This window comes from Phyllobates terribilis, unplaced genomic scaffold, assembly GCF_046119375.1.
Source record: "Phyllobates terribilis strain yellow unplaced genomic scaffold, ASM4611937v1 Scaffold_11__3_contigs__length_659146591, whole genome shotgun sequence".
Classification (NCBI taxonomy): domain Eukaryota; kingdom Metazoa; phylum Chordata; class Amphibia; order Anura; family Dendrobatidae; genus Phyllobates; species Phyllobates terribilis.
In genome coordinates this window covers 589295835-589320026 of record NW_027362771.1, presented here as the reverse complement: position 1 = coordinate 589320026, position 24192 = coordinate 589295835, and the positions used below count along the sequence as shown (strand labels likewise).

General features: G+C 43.7%; 1 protein-coding gene across 1 annotated transcript in view; it reads right to left on the bottom strand.

The window, feature by feature from the left end:
* Window positions 1–22603, bottom strand: part of LOC141167056 (complement C3-like) — a 275580-nt gene extending 252977 nt beyond the window's left edge. Inside the window, exons 1-8 of the mRNA XM_073654383.1 lie at window positions 22483–22603; window positions 21349–21538; window positions 20196–20358; window positions 19802–19872; window positions 16078–16169; window positions 15405–15484; window positions 15224–15311; window positions 10904–11006 (exon numbers count right to left, since the gene is read on the bottom strand). Coding sequence (XP_073510484.1) covers window positions 10904–11006; window positions 15224–15311; window positions 15405–15484; window positions 16078–16169; window positions 19802–19872; window positions 20196–20358; window positions 21349–21538; window positions 22483–22547 — 852 coding nt within the window. The 5' untranslated portion in view covers window positions 22548–22603. The remainder of the gene's footprint in view (window positions 1–10903; window positions 11007–15223; window positions 15312–15404; window positions 15485–16077; window positions 16170–19801; window positions 19873–20195; window positions 20359–21348; window positions 21539–22482) is intronic.
* Window positions 22604–24192: the final 1589 nt, after the last annotated feature.

The following is a 24192-nucleotide window of genomic DNA, read 5'->3' as shown; positions in this document are numbered from 1 at the left end:
TGGTGAGGTCCAGGGTGGTGATGTCCTGAGTGGGTCCTAGCCTTTCGATAAGCTCATCTACCCTAGGCATTGGGTAAGCATTGAACTTTTAGACCTCATTCAGCTTCCTATAGTCACTGAAAAACCACGATTCTGGTTTCGGCACTAAGACTATAGGACTGGATCAGCCACTCTTGGACTCCTCAATGACTCCCAGGTTAAGCATCCGCTTCACCTCTTTCGAGATCACCTCTCTGAAGGCCTCTGGGATCCAATATGGTTTTACATTTACACGAACATGAGGCTCTGTGAGTACTTCATGCATTATGACCTGAAACAGGTCTTTATTTCACTGCAACAGCTCCCGACATTGCTGTTTCTGTGAGCAGGACAAGGTGTCTGCCAACTTAACATCTTCCACGTTGACTTCAAGGTGGCCGAATAGTATTGCACGCCCCACTTTTCAGTTTTTAATTTTTTTAAAAAGTTTAAAATATACAATAAATTTTGTTCCACTTCACGATTGTGTCCCACTTGTTGTTAATTCTTCCCCCAAAAATTAGAATTTTATATCTTTATGTTTGATGCCAGAAATGTGGCAAAAGGTAGAAAAGTTCAAGGGGGCCAAATACTTTCACAATGCACTGTAACTCCTGCTTGACCACCCAGGGAATCCTCTACCACCCGGTACCTCTCTATTAGGCCCATTTTGGGGATTTCCTGGGTAACCCAGGACTGAATCGGCTTGGGCAGTGAGTGGATAAATCAATCTATGACCCCTCTCTCGACCATCTGGACTGGGGAACAAGTCTCTAGCTTCAGCCACTTCTGTACCAGGTGCAAAAGACCAAACATTTGTGACCGAGGAGGTTTGTCCCTGTGGAAGTCCGAGAGGTGGACTCGTTGTGCCCTGAATTCCAGGGTTACGCCCAGTCGCTCCAGGATCTCAGCCTTGATCTTGCTATACTCCTTAGCATCCTGTAGGGTCTGATCAAAATACGCCTTTTGTGGTTCCCCGGTCAGATATGGAGCTAGAACCTCCGCCCACTGCTACAGTGGTAGCGTCTCACGGTCTGCCACCCTCTCAAGCAACGTCATCCCCTGGAGTCATCTTTTGCAACGCCCCTCTCACTGTTTTCCACACATGGGTCTCATCGCTTCGGCCTGGAGGTGGTGTAGCTTCTCTGATGCAGACGGCCTTCGCCTGGAGCGTCATCTGTTCCTGCTGCTCTCGCTGCTGCTGCATCTGTTGCTGTTGAAGCTGGAATTGCTGTATCAACAATTTGTTGGTCTCCTGTTGAGCTTGCTGCTGATGCATATTTGCCTGCACCAGTTGGTTTATCAGATCCTCCATGCCGCAGGATGAACATTGTTGGCTGGCGGCCTTCACCCAGGACATATACGGTTTCCTATAGAAGCCACACTGCCCCTTGAGATTCATGCCCGCACTTCTAGCACCAACTTGTGAGGAGTCAGCTCTGGGTAGACGCAGGTTCACATAGGAATGCAGTCCGCAGGTTCAAAAACAAACTGGTGGTTTATTAAGTGTCCATAAACTTACAAAACATAACAGCCTCTTCCTTGCACAAAAAGGTATAGCTGAACAAAAACTCCAAAATAACCAGTCCATACAGCACGGACTCAGGCGTATAAAAAAAAGTGCTTTTCTTTACCTCCAGCAGAGTCTGAACGGCACATGCAAGGCTTGCTCACCTTGCACCACACACAGCACACTGAGACAGGAGCAGCTGTCTTAAATCAGGCCTTCCAAGACCTGGACTGGAGGTAAGTGAGCAGCTGATCCCACCCAGCTCTTTCAACTGCAGAACCCGGCCCTATAATCCGGGCCCATTAACCACCTCTCAGCACTATGTGTGCTGGAGACTGCTTTTCTGAGTTCTACATCACCAAAGCTTGGCACCTTGGGGACACATACCTCCTAACCACGACCTGTCTGGCTGAAACCATACAATAATAAGAAAAGTGTGTATTTCTCTGGAATAAGTCATTGGTTCTCAAATATTAAGGTATCATTTTATTCAACTTTCCATTACCTACATGTCCATGTAGATGGCTTAGGTGGGTTGATCCTACTGACAGATTCCCTTTAAGGTTGAAAGAAAGGAATCCCATAGGCTTCGCACCAATGATAGCTGCAGTGTAACATAACGAGTTCTCCATCTCCTACCATCGGTGGGCGGCACTGTTGAACACCATCAACAAGCAGCTTTTAATGGGTCTCTTAAGCTTAAGTTTTGTTTTTTTTCTTTTTACTACAGACAACCAAGATAAGAATGCTTTTGGTGATTTCATGCACAACCACAATTCTCAAAAAGTAAAAAAAAAGGCAAAAATGCAATAATGCAATGATCTTCAAATATTCACAGGAGAATATATATCACAGATCAGAAGTTGAACGTTGGACATCTTTCCACTCCATTTGAATAAATTAACGTAGAAAGTAAGAAATTTGTGGAAGCAACACATCTCAGAAATGTTGGTCCCATTGTGTAGCATCTTCTTTTTACAACAGTCTGTGAACATCTGGGAAGTGAGGAGAGAATTGCTGAAGTTTTGGAAAAAAATGTTGTCCCATTCTTGTCTGATATTGGATTCTCGCTGCTCCACAGGGATTTTTGCCTGATTGTTTGATTAATAATGCACCAAATGTTTTCTATTCGTGAAAGGTTTGGACTGCAGGAGGTCAGTTCATCACCCAAACTCTTGACCGTTAGCCCTGTCCCTTATGCACACGGATTTCTCCAGAATCTCTAAATCTTTGGATGATTTTATGAACTATAGATGGTGGGATATTCAAATTCTTTAAACTTTTACATTTAGGAACTTTTTCTGATATTGTTTCATAATTTTATATGAAGTTGTTCATAGATTGGGGACCTCTGACCATCTTTGCTACTGAGAGACTCTGCCTCTCTAACAAGCTCTTTTTCTATACTTAGTCATATTAGTTAAAAATTGACCTGTCAGCTGTTTCTCATTAGTACCATTTACTTTTCCAGTACTTTGATAACCTTGTCCAAAACTTTTTTGAGATGTGTTTTTGCCCCCATTTTCTAAATGAGTTAATTTTTACTACTGAAATAGAAATATGTCTGACATTCTATGGTCTATAGTAAGTAAAACATGGCTATAAGAGATTTCCAAATCAACACATTCTTGTTTTCTTTAGATTTTACACAGTGTTCAAACTTTTCTGGAATTATAGTTGTATACTGTGAAAGTAGTTTTGTTCTTGTAAGCCAAGTTACATGTCTTTATTAGTTTTGAGCGAGCATGCTCGACACTGCTCGGTACTCGCCCAAGCATCTCACTACTCGGGATGTTCGGCAAGCACCGAGCATTTTCGGGTTACTCGGGCAGGAGCTCAGGTCTCCGCCCTACATGTTTGGCGCTCTTTAGAGAGCCAATGAACATGCAGGGATTCCCAGCCAGTCACTGTAATGCCGCAGCCATGTTGGTGGTGGGCATTACAGTGATTGGCTGGCCGCACAGCATCACCTCGAGTATTTAAAACCGGGCGCCGCCATCTTGGACACAGTCGCTCCGGATCAGACAGTGTAGGGAAAGTGCTGCTGAGCTAGGGAGAGATTTATACTGTGAAATACTTAGTGTAGGGTCTCTAAAGCCTGCCAAATCAAACAAACAGTCCTTCTGAGGACTAATATCCATCCTAGATATCAGGCAGGCAAGCTGTATAAGAGACGCAGTGGTTATACCAACAAACACTGCATTACAGTCCTGTGTGCTTCTGCTGCCCAAATTGCTAGACTTAGCCCCAGGTCTCAGGGGCCAGGAAAAATCCTTTTTTTTTTCATCTAAATCCTCTTTTTATTTTTTTTTCCTCAGTCAGACTGAGACTCAGTCCGACTTATTAACCTTTTTGTATTCCCCCCCCCCAAAAAAAAAATTGAGTGTGTCTGTGAGTGTTCAGACACAAGTATATCTGTTTAAAAGAGTCTGGTTTCGGCCAGATAACTAGAACTATGGTTTTGCAGTTCCACGGTTCGAATCTCTGTATTATCCACTTTTTTGCCTTTTTTCCATAAAAAAAAAGTTTGAGTGTCTCGCTGACTGTTCATACACAAATATATCTATTTAAAAAAGTCTGGTATACGCCAGGAAAATAGAACTGTGGTTTTCCTCTTCCACGGATCAAATCTGGGTGTTATCCACCTTTTTGCCTTTTTTCCATTAAAAAAAATAGTTTGAGTGTCTCGCTGACTGTTCAGACACAAATATATCTGTTTAAAAGATTCTGGTGTAGGCCAGAGAACGAGAACTGTGCTTTTCCTCTTCCATGGTTCAAATCAGCGTGTGATCCACCTTTTCGCCTTTTTTCCATAAAAAAAACAGTTTGAGCGTCTCCCTGACTGTTCAGACACAAATATATCTGTTTAAAAGATTCTGGTGTAGGCCAGAGAACTAGAACTGTGGTATTCCTCTTCCACGGTTCTAATCTCCTTTTTATTACCCTTTGGCCATTGATAGTGCGAGTGTAAGCTATTTTACTTCATTTACAATGGGCAAGGTGCGTGGCAAGGGACGTGGAACTGGACGTTCTGGTGATGGTGCGTGCAGAGGATGGGGCCGTGGCCAAGGTGAAAATGTGCCACAACCAACAGCCACATCTTCTCGCTCCCACTTCTTGACCGAATTACTAGGGAAGAACACAACAGCACCACTATTGCGAACTGATCAGTGTGAACAGGTTATTAATTGGATAGCAGATAATATTTCCAGTCACCTGGGCAACACCACCTCCGGTCGGTCTTCCACACGGTCAAGTCTCAGTAGCCGTGAGTCTCGACCGCATACTCCTCCTCACCCTGATGCTCTTTCCTGCCACCATGCCGAGTGTCGTCAGACAGCAACTGATCCCACACGTGGACACTCTGAAGAGCTGTTCACTGGTCCATTTTCATATTTGTGCCCCTCGCCTGCTCCGCTTGAAGTGGTGGAAGAGGAGATCCCATGTAGCGATGCCCAAATATTTGAACAGCCACGGCCACAGGAAGGCGACGCTGGCAATTTGTCACAAGAGGTGGACGATGACGAGACACAATTGCCACGAAGTGAGGAGGAGGACCTTGGTGCGGAAGTGGAAGAGGAGGAGGTGGTGGATGATCTAGTAACTGACCCAACGTGGCAGGAGGACACGCAGAGCGAGGCCAGCAGCACACAGGAGGAGGGAGGCAGAGTACCCCAACAGGGTAAAGAAGCAGTGTGGTGGCCGCAGACAGAAGGCGGGCAACCGTTCCCCGTAACACCAACACGAGGGCCATTGCCAGTACAACCGGTAGGTCTTCCAGAGTCTGGAATTTTTTTAAAAACTCTGCTGATAACCCCAAAAAGGCCATTTGTGCCACTTGCCAGGCCAGCATCAGCAGGGGTGACAAAACTACCAGCCTGACCACCACCAGCATGATCAGGCACATGTCAGCAAAGCACCCGACTTTGTGGGGCGAACCCCAGGGTCCACAACCAGTGTCAGCGGGTGTCACCACTGCTTCTTCCGCTGTTGTGCGTGTAAGAGAATGCCCTGTTGTGCGTACAAGGCAATACCTTGTCCATACTGCATGCAAAGATGACACTCCTCTCAGTCTTCAATTGTTATGGCAATTTCTCAAGAAACAGCATCAACGTCCACGTCCACGTCCCACCGCAGCATTCAATTGTCCATATCCCAGACCTCTGAACGAAAGCGCAAATTCACAGCCAACACCCCACAGGCCACAGTCCTAAATTCGCACATTTCACGACTGCTTGCGTTGGAAATGCTGCCTTTTAGGCTGGTGGAGACGGAATCCTTCCGCAACCTTATGGCGGTGGCCGTCCCTCGGCACTCGGTCCCCAGCCGACACTATTTTGCCCAGTGTGCCATCCCCGCACTACACAAGCACGTGTCCCAAAACATCTGCTGTGCCCTCAACAACGCAGTTACTGGGAGAGTCCACCTGACAACGGACATGTGGACAAGTGCTTGTGGTCATGGACGGTGCATCTCCCTGACGGCACACTGGGTAAACATAGTGGAAGCCGGGACCCAGTAGGAACTTGGGACGGAACACATCCTCCCCACACTGAGGATGCGCATCATCCTCCTCCTCCTCCTCATGTTCAGCCTCCATCTCAGATATCACCACATCAGTTACAAACTGGAAGCACTGCAGTACTGCCTCCGCCAAGCGGCAACAGGCTATGCTGAAACTTATAAGCTTAGGTGTTAAACCTCACACTGCTTGTGAGTTGTGGACAGCTGTGAAAGAGCAGGCAGATCTGTGGCTGAGACCGCTGAACCTACATCCAGGCATGGTCGTGTGTGACTATGGCCATAACCTGGTGGCGGTTTTGAGACGAGGCGAGATCACACACGTACCATGCCTGGCTCATGTGCTTAACCTCGTGGTTCAGCGGTTTCTTAAATCATACCCCGAGTTGCCAGATCTGCTCGTCAAAGTATACCGCCTGTCAGATCATTGTCGGAAGTCGGCTACAGCTTCCGCCCCCCTTGCTGTGTTGCAGCAGCGTTTGCAGCTTCCGGTACACCGACTGGTGTGTGATGTCCCCACATGTTGGAACTCTACCCTCCACATGTTGCAAAGGATTTGTGAGCAGAAGAGAGCAGTTGTGGAGTACCAGCTGCAACAAGGCCGTCGATATTCAGGTCAGACTCCACACATAAGACTTCAGGAGTGGACCTGGATGTCTGACATATGTACCATCCTGACAAACTTTGAGGAGTCCACCAAGTTGGTGAGTGGCAATGACGTCATCATTAGCGTCAGCATTCCACTTGTCTGTATTTTGCAACGCTCTCTGCAGAGAATTAAAGAGGAGGCATTGCAGCCAGAGTATGATGAGATGGATCAAGTAGCCGTAGCGGGCGATTACACACATCCCAGCCTCATCTCATCCCAACATGCATTGGGGGACAATGAGGGAGAGGAGGAGGAGGAAGAATAGCAGCTGGTATCATGCTGTCTAGACAGTAGTACCTGTACAAGTGTCATACCGTCGGTTCAGCGTGGGTGGCCTGAGGACAGGGGGGAGGAGGAGGAGTAGGAGGAGAGCATGGTCAGTCATCATCTTGGTGAGGACACGGAAGTCTTGCCCGTTACCAGTCTGGCACGCATGGCTGACTTTATGTTACGCTGCCTTAACCGTGACCCTCACGTTGTCAATATGTTGGGTGACAGTCATTACTGGTTGGAGACACTTTTAGACCCCCGCTACAAGGAGAACTTTCACTCTCTTATTCCTGAGGTGGAGAGGTCTATAAAAATGGGACAGTACCAGAAGGCCCTTGCTGCAGAACTGTTAAAAAAATTCCCATCTGAACACGCTAGCGGCAGAGGTCACAGCCAACCCAACCAAGGCGTACAGGCGAGAGAGACGCCACTCCAATCCAGCAGAGGCAGGGGATCACTGTCAACATTCTGGGACAGTTTTCTGAGACCTGCCCAGATTACAGGCCCTGAGGCGCGGGGTACTCTCACAAGGAGTGGAAAGTTTCAAAGATGGTGAGGGAGTACCTTGCCGACCGTACCAGCATCCTCCGTGCCTTTTAATTATTGAGTATCCAAGCTGGACACTTGGAATGAACTCGCTGTGTACGCCTTGGAGGTCCTGGCCTGCCCTGCCGCTAGCGTGTTATTGGAGCGTGTTTTTAGTGCCGCTGGTTGAATTATAACTGATAAGCGCACTCGCCTGTCAACTGACAATGCTGACAAGCTGACCCTTATCAAAATGAACAAGGGCTGGATTGGGACAGACTTCTCATCACCACCAAATAGAGGTGGAGCAGAGTAACATAAAGTCAAATCCACTGTGTTATTTCGGGAGGTGTATTTCCATGCACCTCTTCGCACCCACATATGGGTATACGCGTCCTCATTTTGGCTGTTTTTTGCTCTTCTTCATATCCTCAGCCTCCACCACCACTCTACCACCAGGGTGACTGTAGTCCGTGTTGCCAGCATTGCAAGTTCCTCCGTCCTAATTTTTGGCAGCTTTTACTTGGAAGGCATAGACAAAGACTATGGGAGACCCACTCCCCAATAATGGGAATAATGTTTTTAATATGCTGTACTGCATGGCTCTTGTAAGGGGCATTGCAAGTTCCTCCGTCCTAATTTTTGGCAGCTTTTGCTTGGAAAGCATAGGCAAAGACTATGGGAGACCCACTCCCCAATAATGGGAATAATGTTTTTAATATGCTGTACTGCATGGCTCTTGTAAGGGGCATTGCAAGTTCCTCCGTCCTAATTTTTGGCAGCTTTTGCTTGGAAGGCATAGGCAAAGACTATGGGACACCCACTCCCCAATAATGGGAATAATGTTTTTAATATGCTGTACTGCATGGCTCTTGTAAGGGGCATTGCAAGTTCCTCTGTCCTAATTTTTGGCAGCTTTTGCTTGGAAGGCATAGGCAAAGACTATGGGAGACCCACTCCCCAATAATGGGAATAATGTTTTTAATATGCTGTACTGCATGGCTCTTGTAAGGGGCATTAAAATCGTCTTGTTAAGCTACTGTGAACTCCACGTCTCTTTCAAGGGTCATTGATATCGTCTTTTTATTCCACTGGGACCTCCACGTCTGTTCCAAGGGGCATTCATATTGTCTTTTTATTCCACTGCGACCTCCACCACTCTTCCAAGGGGCATTAAAACTGTCTTGTTAAGCTACTGCAACCTCCACCACTCTTCCAAGGGGCATTAAAACCGTCTTGTTAAACCACTCTGAACTCCACAACTCTTCCAAGGGGCATTGAAATGTTGTTTTTAATTACCTCTAACCTCCACGACTCTTCCAACGGGCATTGCATTTCCTCCTAATTTTAGTCTGCTTTTGCTTTTCAATGCATAGGCGAACACTAAGGGAGACCCACTCCCCAATAATGGGTAGAAGGTTTTTAGTACGCTGTAATCCACGTCTGTTTCAAGGGGCACTGCAGTTCCTCATAATTTTTAAAAAGCCTTCCTTTCACTGCTTAAGCCAACAGTGTACAGGAGACCCAGTTGCTATAAATGGAAAAAACGGTTTAGTTAAGGTCCTCTGACCTCCATGTCACTTCCAAGGGGCATTGGAGTGCCTCGAAATTTTTGGTAGGTATTGCACTCACTGTATGCCCTATAACTGTGTAGCCGAACCACTCCTTTTGGTACAGAAACATATCCTACAAGACATGTGTGGTTGACTGGCCTAATATTGATGTGAATGGTCCCTGTTCCTCCTGCTCTTTCTCCTTTCCCACCACCTCATCCATCATTCATCACCTGAAGCTTTGTTTTAACGGGAGTCATAGAACTGGGATAGTAGCAGGAAAACATCCAGAAATCCTCGGAGGAGGTAGGATATGCGCCAAAACGCTGACCACCTCAGGCCTAGCCGCTACTACATACATGCGCTTGCATTCCAAGGAACAGAAAGCTAAGGAGATGTATGGCCTCATAATCATGAATAATTTACTCGTTGTGTAGGAGGCCGACCACTGCTGCTGTCTACCTTCTGAACTTTGTGTTGAAGCCTGATTGACCCAGGACCCGCAATCCTCTATGTCTGGAGGACGTGTTGCATCCCAGTGTCCAACTGTGTCCCGGCTTCCACAATATTAACCCAGTGTGAAGGCATCAATGAGATGGACCATCCCTGGCCACATTCACTTGTCCATGTGTTTGTGGTTAGGCTGTCCTTCACACTAAATGCACTGGGGAGTGCACAGGTAATGTTTTGGTATGCGCGCTTGTGTATAAGGCACACCGGGACAAATAGGGGTGGCTGGGGACCGTTTATGGACACCCGGCTGCCCCTAGGCGGCTGGGGACTGAGCGTGGGCACACGGCCGCGGTGCGGCTGGGGACCGAGTTTGGACACCCTGCCGCCCCCTGGCGGCTGGGGACCCAGCGTGGACACCAGGCCACCGGGCGGCTAGGGACTGAGTATGGATACCAGGCCGCCGACGCAGCCATGACGTGGTGGCCAAATTCTGCCTCCACATGCCTAAAAGGCCCAATTTCAAGTGCAAGCATGCAAGTAGTATGGTATTGCAGCCTGGGGGTGGGTGGGTGGCAGGCGGAATACTTGCGCTTGCATTGCAAGGAATGGGGGAGGTACAATTGAACACTGCCCTGGGACAAGGACTTGCACGGGGATAGTTGCAAGTCTGCATCTTCTGATGCGGCAAGGATCACTTCTGATGGGCACACTTTTAGGCAGTGACCTGGGTGTCAGAGATGCTTCCAGGGGTCTTCCCCATGCTGTTCCCATGTCTTTTCAGCACTGTATGCATGTGTCACACAGCACATGGCCAGATAAGGTTGTAAAATGTTAAAATGACATTTCCCAGTGAATGCATTTGTCACGGTTGAAAGCAATGCAAAAGTGCAAAAACGCATAAAAAATGCTACTTGTGAACATAGCCCAAGGTGTGGAGGAGTATTTTTGTTTTTGGTTATTTATTTTACCTTATACACAAGTCTTTACCCTGGAAAGGAAGTTCCTTAACATATTTCACAGGAAAACCATTTCAGTTTCGTTTTTGAACGTTTTATTGTGAGCCTGTAAAAGTGGCTTAATATCTCTGACCACGTTGTTGACAGCAGTGACCTTGGGGTCAGAAATACTTCCTGGAGCGATCCCCATGCTGTTCCCATGTCATTTGAGCACTGTCACTATCGTTTTGGGCACTTTTTAGGCTTTCTACAGACTGCCGGGGGTGCCGCCACAAAAATGCTCGGGTCTCCCATAGACTAACATTGGGCTCGTTGCTCGGGTCGAGCACCCAAGTATCACGGTGAGCTCGGCCCGAGCTTCGAGCACCCGAGCATTTTAGTGCTCGCTCAACACTAGTCTTTATGTGTATTGAAGCACAGTGCTATTTTTTTGCATATATGACATTACCTCAATCCTCCTTAGCGACTCTGTGAGACTTTTTTCTTCAGTTCCTCTCTTCAGTTTGAACAGTACAAAGGCTTTACCAGAAACGGGCTTCCCATAGATGTATCTAAAGGGCATGGAAGCAGCATGTGGTCACAATATTTCCTTTATTCCTTCTATGCATATGTACTATCATTTGTATACCTGCTGTTCAGATGTAACTAATGATATGCTGTGCACCACTTCCCATTTAACCCAACTGATAAGATCCATGTTGGAGATAAATCAGGGTGGCCCAGGCATTGCAGACCCTTTCTCAGGTTCATTCAACTACATGGCTTTTAAATCACCAGTGGTACAGAAATTCACCCCTTCACTCTCCCTTATTATCAATGATACTGAATATTAAACTTTTAACCCCTTACTGACATTGTCAGTAATAGTATGTCCCTGTGCCCTGGGCCTTATGCACCAGGTATGTACTATTATGCACAATATGATCGCGTCCACACAGAATATGTGCAGGGCGATCGCTGCCGGGTGTCAGCTGATTCTCACAGCTGACACCCGCTATTATGTGCCAGGAGTGGTCCCGCACCGCTCCCGGCACATTAACCCCCAAAATACTGGGAACGAAGTCGATCGCAGCATTCCCAGAGCAAGGGGAGGTAAGCGAGCCCCTCTTACCTTGAATCGGGATCCCACGCTGTGAGCACAGGGTCCCATTCATTGCCATGGTGAACCAGATGTCGTCATGACGACATCCAGGTCACCAGGCATCAGGAAGGTACTTTGATCATGCGCAATGCATGATCAAGGTAACTTGTACCTGTGCAGAGCTGACAGCTGGTATAGCACAGGGATGCTTCTGCATCCCTACGCTATGCAAGTGATCAGCCTGCAAAAATATAAATTCCCATAGTGGGACAAAGTTTCAAAGTAAACAATAGTGTCAGAAAGTGAATAAATAAATTAAAAAAAAGTTAAAATATAAAAAAAAAAATGAAAAAATAATCCAAAAAAATAAAAATATACTGTACCCATAGAAAAATATTATTATGAAAAAAACAATCAAACCAATAAAAGTACACATATTTGGTATCGGCGCATCCGAAATGACCTGACCTATAAAACTGTCCCACTAGTTAACCCCTTTAGTGAACATGTTAAAAAAAAAAATGAAGCAAAAAACCATGCCTTATCATCTTACCGCCAAACAAAAAATGGAATAAATTGCAATCAAAAAGACAAATGTAAATAAAAATGGTACCGCTGAAAATGTCATCTTGTCCCGCATTAAAAAAGCCACTATAGAGCTCCATCAGCCAAAAAATAAAAATTATAGCTCTCAGAATAAAGCGATAGAATTTTTTTTTTTCTATAAAATAGTTTTTATTGGGTTATACAGCCAAAAAAACCTCGCTGGGATTGCCTGCCATGTATGAGCAACCGATAAACATATGGGGCGGGGACTCGAGCATGTCACTCGAGCACCCGCGATACTCAGTGCATACCCGAGTACCCGATGCAAACTCAAGTAGCGAGCACTTGCTTTCAAGACTAATGACAACTTATTCGATATAATGACCTATTGTTATCAAATTCTATGTCATACCTCTGGGATAAAAATGTTCACTATACCCCTTGATAAAATACTTGAGGGGTCTAGTTTCCAAAATGGGGTCACTTGTGGGGGGTTTCCCCTGTTTAAGCAAATTTTACATTCAAAAAGTCAAATGGCGCTCCTTCCCTTCTCATGCACCCAAATAGTTGTTTTCCCCACATATGAGGTATCAGCTTACTCAGGAGAAATTTCACAACAAATTGCATGGTGCAATTTCTCCTGTTACCCTTATGAAAATGCAAAATTGGGGGCTGAAAAACATTTTTGTGGGAAAAATGTGAAAATGTTATTTTTATGGCTCAGTGTTATAAACTTCTGTGAAGCGCCTGGGGGTTCAAAGTGCTCACCACACATCTAGAAAAGTTCCCTGAGGGGTCTAGTTTCCAAAATGGTGTCACTTGTGGGGGATTTCCACGTTTTAGGCACAACAGGGGCTCACCAATTGCGACATGGCATCTGCTTATTATTCAAGCAAATTTTACATTCACAAAGTCAAATGGCGCCCAAACAGTGGTTTTCCCCGACATATGGGGTATCGGTGTGCTCAGGAGAAATTTTGTCCTGTTACTGTTGTGGAAATAAAAAAAATTGGGTCTAAATTAACATTTTTGAAAGAAAAAGTTAAATGCTTTTTTTTTCTTCCATATTTCAAAAATTCCTGTGAAGAACCTGAAGGGTTAATAAACTTCTTGAATGTGGTTTTGAGCACCTTGAGGGGTGCAGTTTTTAGAATGGTGTCACTTTTGGGTATTTTCTGTCATAAAGGCTCCTCAAAGTCACTTCAAATGTGATGTGGTCCCTAAAAAAATGTTTTTGAAAATTTTGTTGGAAAAATGAGAAATTGCTGGTCAACTTTTAACTCTTATAACTTCCTAACAAAACAAAATTTTGGTTCTAAAATGGTGCTGATGTAAAGTAGACATGTGGGAAATGTTATTTATTAACTCTTTTGTGTGACATATCTCTCTGATTTAAGGGCATAAAAATTTAAATTTTGAAAATTGCAAAATTTTCTAAATTTTCCCCAAATTTCTGATTTTTTCACAAATAAACGCAAGTGATATCGAAGAGATCTTACCACTATCATGAAGTACAATATGTCACGAAAAAAAATTCTCAGAATCAGGGGGATCCATTGAAGCGTTCCAGAGTTATTACCTCATAAAGTGACAGTGGTCAGTATTGTAAAAATTGGCCTGGTCATTAATGTGTAAATTGTCTTCGGGGGTAAAGAGGTTAATATAGACCAGTGTTCCCCAACTCTGGTCCTCAAAAGCCACCAACAGGTCATGTTTTCAGGATTTCCTTACTATTACACAGGTGATGGAATTATTGCCTGTGCAGGTGATGCAATTATCACCTGAGCAATACTAAGGAAATCCTGAAAACATGGCCTGTTGGTGGCTCTTCAGGACTGGAATTGGGGAACACTGCTCTAGAGTTGTCATTGACTCATTCATTGCCCTACATCAACAGTGGTACTGAAATTCAACCCATTCACCACCCCTGATCACTAGGTATATTGAAACATGCCCTCTTAACACTCTAGACTGCCAGGGATGCTTGTGTTAACTCTTTCAGTCCCCTAAACCACCATGATTACATTAACTCCTTCAATTTGCCAAATTATCAAAGATTCTGATAATTACCCCTCTACTACCTTAGACCACCTAGGATGTTTATGTTTAATACACTTTGTTGACCATTAATTCCTTCAATACTTTTGATTTCCAGGTATGCCGACGTTTGTTCCCTCATTACCATAAGTGTGGGGCCATTAACTCCTTCTCAAAAAGATCACCACTAAGACACCCCAAGCCCCAAAAATATGATTAAACCCTAAACCATCTCTTACCACAAGTCATATTCAATATTCAAACTGTTTTCTACTGTAAGAATTATAAGCTGTCCCCAAATGCTTTTATATACCCAAGATAACATAAAAAGATAGTACTCCCCTTCTTATGGTTCAATGCCGTCTCTACATTGCCGCTTTGGTCTCTGTGCACTCTGAGACTGCCGAGGAGATTAAGCTAGTCCCGAGGAGGGTGAGCATCTGTGCTTGTTATTTTACATGTGAAAAAGTATTGGAGACCACTTTTGGTAAAGTGGAAAACACCTTTAAAGGAAGGTTAGTAAATCTCTGACTAAAGCTTATGTATTACCCTCTGCACTAACACTGATCACCAGGGATGCTGAAATTAATAATTCTTTACTTTTTCTTTTGGACCCCCAGGTAAGGTAGGGTAGAACTGCTTGTGATGGTCTGAGGAACAGGCCAATGTGGTGACACATTCTAATTTTATTCTTGGGCATGTGTGACTATAAATGTATATTTTTCTCTTTCTTCATTTAATTGTGTGTATTACATTGCACTATTTGTGTGCATTACATTGCACAACATTTCTATAGATCTTTCTTGTAATCAACTTTGTGGATATACATATACATGTATGGAGAGGCACACCACCAGCCACTCAAAGCTTAATGGTCGCCGCCAGTTACTGCAGATCAGCTACTATTTCAATAGTAGGCGCTGATCTGCAGTAATTGGCAACATCCAATAAACAGTGTGACAGATCAATGGCGTTCCTATATTTTGTTTGCCGGAGAGATAGTTTATGTTCTAGGTGGTAACTGATAATGAAAAGTTCCATGAAATGACCTTCTCCAATGTTTTGGAAAACAGATTTTGAAAAATCTCAGTTGAAGATACTCACTGTGCGTTAACAGTCACCGAAAATGTATTATCGTCTAGATACATGAAATTTTTCACCGTCTTGATGGTAACCTCAAAGCTTGGCAGCACTGATGTAACGATGAAAAAAGAGAAGACATTTTGAATGAGTGGGGCCATTTAGCAAGTCCGGGAATCTGAAAGACTCCAGATAACTCTCTTACCATATTCTTTAACCTCAAAGTTGGTGGTGAAGTTCTCAAGTGAGTCGTCATACCTGGCAAAGAGGGTCCAGGTGCCAAGGCTTAAGGCAAAATTGCAAAATTGTTAGTACACTAAATATGGAAAGAACGTTTCTAAACTTATCCTAGACTAAGGATAGACTCCACCTGGATATGTTACTAATTCTGTTAATACGTAATGGCCAAGGTTTTGATACCTAGATCTCTGAAACAGGCTATGAGGAAAGATGGTTGGACTTCAGAGATGAGACATTGATAGAGATGCTGTAGTCAGGGGTGTAGGAATTTGAGAAAGGTGTTGTAATAGAGCTCATTGTTTTGGGTAACAGTACTTGTATTTACATGACCTGAATCTCATGGGAGCTGGCTTGTAGCTGTCTCCCCATATATCTTGTGCATCTTAGAAGGTTTTCTTATATGGCAGAGGAGACTTTGACTTTCCCAAACTCAGCTCAAATAGTCCTTGTTAAGGACTGAAGTGTTGGGTCATTACACAGGATGGTTGAAGGGACCAAGTATCTGGGTGTTTGGTGAGAAACAAGGGTGTAATAGTAAAAAAAAGAAGCCTGTGCACAAGTGGAATATATTCGAAGGTAGGGAGCTTATTGGATAGCCCTTGAGATGTAAGCTGGCCCTGTCTATATTTCCATCTCACCTGGCCAGCTCTGACAAATCGTTACTTTTTGAGATAAACCCATATGGATCAGGTTGAAATACATCTCTTTTCACAATGAGCCCCTCTGGATTCTAGAACAAAAACAGGAGAAAGGTAAATTTTAGACGGTTGTCTAAATGAGTGACATCCATATCTCAGAACATCCGCAACACGAAATTCTACATTGCTCACATAACAGTGACATCCACAGTACCCCCATAAAAACAGTGACATCCACAGTGCCCCATATAGTAAGAGTGACATACACAGTAACCTCAAAATGGTGAAAGCCACAGCACCCCCATAACAGTGACATCAACAGCACCTCCATAACAGTGATAGCCACACTATTCCCATAGCAGTGACATCCATAGTGCACCCATAGTAGAGACATCCACAGATCCCCAATATCAGTGATGTCCACACTATCCCCGTAACAGTGGCATCCAGAGCACCCCATAATAGTGACAACAACAGCACCCAATATCAGTGACGTCCACATTGCCCTCATAACAGTGACATCCACCGTGCCCCAATACCAGTGATATCCATGGAGCCCCGAAAACAGTGATAATTACTGTGCCACCATAACAGTGACCTCTACTTTGCCCCTATAATAGTGACATCCACAATGTTCCCATAACTGTGACATCCACAGTGCCTCAAAACCAGTGACATCCATATCCACAGTGTCTTCATAACAGTGACATTAGTAGTGGCCCAGTAACTGTGACATTAGTAGTAATCTCATAGCAGAGCCTTCAAGCAGAGTGTCTCATAACTGATACAGAGAATCAGAGTATCCCGTTGGCTAAATTACTTCCAGAAATGCTAACAATGCTCTCAACTAGGGATGAGCGAGTAGTGAAATAATCGGACTCGCTATACTCGTAAAGAGTCCAATGTAAGTCAATAGGAAATGCGAGTAAGCCGCATGATTGTTTAAAAGCCGGTGGTAAAAAGCCGCCGGCTTTTAAACAATCACTCAGCCCCATACTGCTTCCCCGCAGCCTCCCATCTCGATCCTCCGCTCCCCCTGCCGCCTCTCATCCCGATCCTAAGTTAGGACCGGGCGGGGAGCGCAGCACCATTGAGCGGGGAGCGAAGGACCCGGGCGGGGAAGCCGGCAGTGAAAAGACTTCACCACCGGCTTTCCCGTTCGGTGCTGCGCTCCCCACTCCCTGGTGCTTCGCTCCCCACCCGATCCAACTTAGGTCCTCCCACCGGTTATTTCAAATGAACAGCTGAGGTATCAGCTGATGCTGATCAGCTGTTCATTTGAAGCAGCCGCGGTGCCCTCAGAGGGTTCATGTGAGTTCATGCTTGACTGCATGAACTCACATGAACTTTCCCACGGCCGCACAGCTCAGCTACACCTCTGGTAGAGAATCTCTACCAGAGATGTACCTGAGCTAAAGAAGAAGACTACCTCGGACTGAAGATAATTTTTTTAAATAAAAATGGAGTCTTTAAATGTTTTTTTGTTTTATTTCTAATAAAATATTTTTTCCTATGTGTTGTGTTTTTTTTAAATACTTTCCTAGAAATTCATGGCGGTCATGTAAAAGAAAAAAACACTTATAGACTCCATCTTTATTAAAAAAATTATCTTCAGTCCGAGGTAGTCCAATGTAGTCTTCTTCTTTAGCTCAGCTACATCTCTGCTACAGATTTTCTACCAGAGGTGTAGCTGAGCTGTGCGACCATGGGAAAGCATGAACTCACATGAACCCTCTGAGGGCACTGCGGCTACATCAAGTGAACAGCTGATCAGCATCAGCTGATACCTCAGCTGTTCATTTGAAATAACCGGCGGGAAAGCTGGCAGTGAAAAGACTTCACCGCCGGCTTTCCCGTTCGGTGCTGCGCTCCCCGCTCCCTGATGTACGCTCCCCTCTCCCCCGCCGCCTCCCATCCGGATCCTAAGTTAGGACTGGGTGGGGAGCAAAGCACCAGGGAGTGGGGAGCGCACATCAGCGAGCGAGGAGCGCAACACCGAACGGGAAAGCCGGTGGTGAAGTCTTTTCACTGCCGGCTTCCCCGCCCGGGTCCTTCACTCCTGTTAGAACCCTCCTGTTTGCTTTTTGTATTTGCTTCTGTGCCTATCTGGCAGCTCGCTTGGTCCTTCTGGGACCTTTAGCACCTTTTTGTCAGTTTGTATTTTTGTGTTCTGCAACTACTTCTCTGTTTAGGAGGTGTCTCATTTTTGTCCCAGTCCTTAGTTCTTTTAGGGACCCCTTCCCTAATGCTATAGGTCTCCGTTCAGACTAGCTGAGGACTAAGGCGGGTCTGTTCGCTAAGAACAGGCAGCCCGCTACATCGTAGGGATTCAGCTTAGTCTTATTGTAGGGACAGCCTTCCCCTATCTTTCCTTAGTTCATGTTGCAGATCATAACAGCTCCCTGGTGCTGCGCTCCCCGCCCAGTCCTAACTTAGGATCGGGATGGGAGGCTGCGGGGAAGCAGTATGGGGCTGAGTGATTGTTTAAAAGCCGGCGGATTTTTACCACGGGCTTTTAAACAATCATGGCTTACTCGAATTTCCCATTGACTTATATTGTACTCGTTACTCCTAGCGAGTAATCACAACGAAACTCGCGGAGTAACGAGTAGCCCGAGTACCGTACTATTCGGCGAGTACCGAATAGTAACGAGTATACTCGCTCGTCCTTACTCTCAACCTATAATTTTAATAAAAATGGTTCAATTAAAAGTCTTACATCATAACTAGGACTAGAGATGGGCGGACCCCTGGATGTTCGGGTACGGCCAAACAGCTATTAAAAGTTCGGGTTCGGGTACCAGAACAGTAACCGAACCTGAACTTGCACTCCATGTGACTGTTCTACAAATGATCCGATCGCCGTTGGGCCCTCTGGATTATGTCATCACGTCAAACAGGTGAGGGATATGGTTGTTTTTTATTGTTGTTTTTTTTTACAGGTGACAATAGCTTCAAATGGATTGGGCATTAGGTGAGTATAAGGTTGGTAGCTCTTTTATTTGCTGTTTTTTACAAGGGACATTGGCTTCAGGGGATTTGGCGTTAGGTGAGTATAACTGTGTTTTGTATTTTTAAATAAATATGTAGAAAACGGTGTGGAATTTTATTTGAAGTATATAATTTTATTCTTGCCATGTCTTTATTTTCAAACTTTTACTACGGGGTTAGTAATGGGGGCCTCTCAGCTGCAATATAAGGCTGACGTGAACCCCAACTATTACCCCACTTGCCACCGCACCAGGGCAAGAGGGAAGAGCGGAGGCTAAGCACCAGATTTGTTGCATCTTATCGATGCGTTATTTCTGGGGCCACTGAGAGCTGATATCATTAGCCTCGGAGGAGGCCAGGAACTAAGGCCCCTTCCCTGGCTATTAATATCAGCTTACAGCTATCTGGTTAACCTTTGCTGGTTAGATTTTATAGGGGAACTTTACTGTTTAGGTTCGTCCATCTCTAATCAAAACTCATCACTGCTCCTGGCTCACCCTCTAATCATTCACACTTAGAGTGAGTGACAAAGTTGCTCTCATATGTTTTTCATTTTAAGGATGTGGCCACTATTCCGGCAGCTTTATCTCTGTGTGATTGACTTCAGTGCTGATAATGTTAGGGATGATTGTGATCCTTCCTTGCTTACTATTCAGCAGACTCAGCTCCGCCAAGGACAGCTGCCTCTTCCGCCTACTCCTTGCCCCACCCCCACTTAAGTAACAAGTCTTACCTGGAATTCCACTATTACAGTAGTGTGGATTGGCCGTAGCTTGTAATTCACTGGAAAGATCCTATATAGAACTGGAAGACATGAAATGTTATGGGGAAATCAACAGACTGTGACTAAATGTCGTCAACACTACAGTGAGGAGAAAAAACGACATTCATCTATGGTTCAACTTTTATCTAACGGGGTTGCATGATAATAGAGGGAAGATACCACTTCTTTCCAAGTAATAGTGTCACTACTGTCCATTAAAGTGAAAGAGGCCAAGCTGCAGTACCAGACACTGCATATGAGTAAGGGTGGTGCTACACTACACCAAATAGGACCATGCATAACACAATACAATGAGATTTAGTATAAGATGTGTATTATAGGACTATATCAGGGCAGTTATTACGTTTAGATCCAGGGGTATAGATGGGTTTGTCAGTCTGAATGAAGATGTAGCCACTGTGGAAGGACAGAAGGACATGTTTCTCCAATGAACACATTGACGTTTTTGCCTCGATAGTAACAAATTGCTTCTTCATTGGGTTTTTTGTAAAATTCCGAGATGAAATCTAAAATGATAAATATTCTATCATAGCGTTCATAAAGTATATATAAAAAAAGGAAGAAAAATGAATGACAAAAAGAAGGAAGGAAACAAGGATGAAAGGAAACAAAGAATGGAAGTGAAAGAGGGCAACTGAAAAGTAGGAAGAAAGGCAAATAAATGTTGGGTGGTTGTAAGAGAGAAGAGTAAAGAAAAGGATTGAAGCGAATTGTAGGAAGCAAGGAAAAAGTAATGAAAAGAAGCGAATGAAGGAAGGAAAAAAGTAAGGTAGGTTAATGGATGGAATGAGTAAAGGAAGGAAGAGAGAAGGAAAGGTAAGGAAAGGAAAGGAAGAGAAATAAAAGGAGCGAAAGTGGGCAATGGGAATGAAGGAGAAGACGAGGGAAGAAAGCAGACAAATGTAAGGTCAATTAATTGAGAGGAAACAAAAAAGAAAGCAAGACAGGTAATTAAATGGAATGACTGAAAGAAAGTATGGAAGATGAATAGAAAGGTGATGTAAATTGGAATAACATGAAAGTATTGAAGGAGAGAGTAATTTATGTAGGAAAGAAATAAAAAAAGAAGGAAAGTGGCAAGGAAAGAATAATGGAAAGGAATGAAGGAAGGAAGGAATGAGGATGTAATGAAAGAAAGGTAAGTAGGTGAATAGAATGGAGGAGGGGTAAATTCAGTTGAGGGCAAAGAAAGGAAGTAAGTTAGATTGGTAAATGGTATTGGTAAAAAAAGGTAAGAAATTATATAAATAATGAAGAAATGTATTTGGAATGAGTGGAAAGGAAGAAAGAATGGTCAAAAGGAAGGAAGGTAATCAGAATAGGGAGAAGGAAAATGTGTAGGCAGATAGGCCAGTAAAAGAAATAAGAAGGTAGGTGAGAAAATAAATAGAAGTAGGATGGTGAGAAGAAAAGAAGAGTTAAAGGAGGAAAATGAAGGATCAGGAATGTTTAATTATCGGGAACATTTTTTTTTCATTCTCATGGGGCTAATTTACCTTTATTACAGCTTTTCCTAGAAAGTAATTGTCTTTATTTCCAGAAATCACACTCTTAGCCAACAAGAATCTCTTCTCTGGGAAATCCTGGACAGTGATGTCAATGGATGGGAATGGTTGTCCTTCTATGGAGACCATGATGGTTTCCTCAGTATCCATGTGGAGCACACTGGGTGTGATCAGGATGCATCTATGGAGAATGATCTCATTACCTTACCATTCCCTTTAGGTCTTTGCAATCCCACACTCAACCTGAAGACAGGTGTAGAACTGTTTTTGTAAGAAAATAACCTCACTTTTCTAATTCTGGAGAGGCCTTTTTAACATCAAGCTTCAAGAGAAGTTTATATGTAAAAAAATAAACCTTAAAAACCTGGTAAGCAATACTTCTCTGTAAGGAACAGTTGGGGATCATCCAAAAGAAATATTTAGTAATCCCAAGAGAAAGAAAGTCCTTGGCCCCTTGGGAAACTAAGTTTTAGATAGTGTCCATTCAAGACAGAACAGGACAGGTCCTCCAGGTTGAAGACTTGTACAGTCCACTAGTTGATAGATGTTCTTTGTAACTACTCTTTCAGAGATGAGGAGACCAAGGAGATGACCACCCCTTGAGATTTCTCAGACAATGCAATGTGTTATACAAAAATGGGGTTTATTTTTTATTTATTTCCCTGTGAAATCTAAAAATAAGGTGGATAACCCTTGTAAGAACTTTGGGAGGACATTTTTTTTACCCACTAAACGAATATGTAAATGTAACTTTAAGAATCAAATTCAGTATTGATTAATTATCATATATGTCGTATATTTTATTTAATGGGGATGGTCATGGTTAGAATAACATAACTGCTTGCTTTCAAAGCAGTGTCACAGCCTGTCCCAGAAGGACTTATATCCTAATACTGGATGTTGATCCTCAGATTTCTAACATGGGGGTGCAGATCTCCATGACCTCATTTTACGCCTATTTCTACACCTAGCTCCACAAGAACTGGATATATGCAGTAAATATTAGAAAAAAATTATATAATCTTATGCAGCCCATGCAAAGGGATTATAAAACTCAAAAAAAAATATTGAGTGTACCTTTATATTTGTGGGTTTAGAAAGTAAAGGTAAATTCACCATACTCACCGTGGTTGTCCATGTGACTCCTGCAGAAAACACAGCAGGATCAAACTAAGTATTCTGCACCCCATGGTGCCTGCTCTGCTCTCCTCTGAGGTATGAGATGGTTTCCTTATGTCGGAAGGGTTATATAATGAGTCTTCTTGATGGCTTCCATCCAATATAAATAGTCTTTATTATACTTATTAAGTAGCTTGTTCAGCTGCCAAAGCACAATATGCAAACAGAGTTGGTTTTCTTCCCGTCACCAGGGTTTAGAATATTGCCATTGCACTTCAACAAGGAAATAGAAAAGGATAATGATGAACTTGTCAAGGTCAGGAGGTTTTTTGATAGCCCACTAAAGAGTATAAAGATAGACCAGTACACTAGATCACAATTGGCCACCACTTCTGACCTCTGTTAAACCAGTTAATCAGTTGGTTGACTGGACAGTTGGCCATGTTTTTTTTTGCTGCTGCATCGCACTGTTGACTCATGTTCAGTCTATGATCTATTAGTATACCCAAGTCTTCTTCACATGTACTGTAGCTTAGCTCTATTCCTCCCATTCTGTATATGCTTTTTTCATTTTTCTTGCCTAGATGTTGGACTTTGCATTTCTCCCTGTTAAAAACCATTCTGTTAGTTGCTGCCCACAGTTCCAATTTGTTTAGATCTTTTTGAATCCTCTCTCTCTCTTCTCTAGCGTTAGCTATCCCTCCTTGCTTTGTGTCATCAGCAAATTAAATCAGTTTATCCTCAACTCCTTCATCTAAATCTTTGGTAAAGATGTTGAACAACACAGAGCCCAGGACTGAGCTTTGTGGTACCCCACGTGAGACATTCTTCTAACTGGATGTGAAGCCATTTATGACCACTCTTTGGGTCCGATCACTAAGCCAGTTATGAATCCACCTAACAGTTGCCTTGTCCATTCCATAGTTGGTCATTTTTTCAATAAGGATGGTGAGAGATACTTTGTGAAATGCTTTGCTGAAGTAAAGATATACTATATCTACTGTGTTTTTCTGATGCACCCAGTCAGTGATTCTGTCATAGAAGGAAATTAAGTTAGTCTGACATGACTTGTTAGTTACAAACCCATGCTGACTCTGGTTAATCACTTCATTCTTATCCATGTACTTACATACATGTTGTTTAATAATTTGTTCAAAGATCTTTCCTGGTATAGAAGTAAGGCTCACAAGCCTACAGTTCACTGGGTCCACCTTTTTTCCCTTTTTGAAGATAGGGACTACATTGGCTCTTCTCCAGTCTTTTGGGATTTCTCCTCTTCTCCAACAATATTCAAAGATTATTGAGAGTGGCTCAAAAATTTCCTCTGCTATATCCTTCAGTACCCTAGGATGTAATTCATCTGGACCTGGAGACTTGAATTCATTTATGTCAGTTAAGTATTCTCTAATCTGGATAGTTTCAATGGAAAGGTCCCCTAAGGAAATTCTGATAGTGTTGGGTCCATATGATCAGCAGTCCTGAAATTCAGTGGGTCCTCCAAAGGCAAGGGTGTACTCTGTGGCAGTCTTCAACGTTGACTAATAGTGGATTTTTTGGAAATTTGGCACTTGAAAATGGGGCTGTCTAAAACAGATAAACCCTTGAAAGAAGCAATTATGAGAAATGATTCTATCACAATGACAACACTATCGCACCCATGGAGAGGAATCTTTTAATTAATTTTTTTTTTAAAAGAGGGCAGGGAATGAAGCAAGG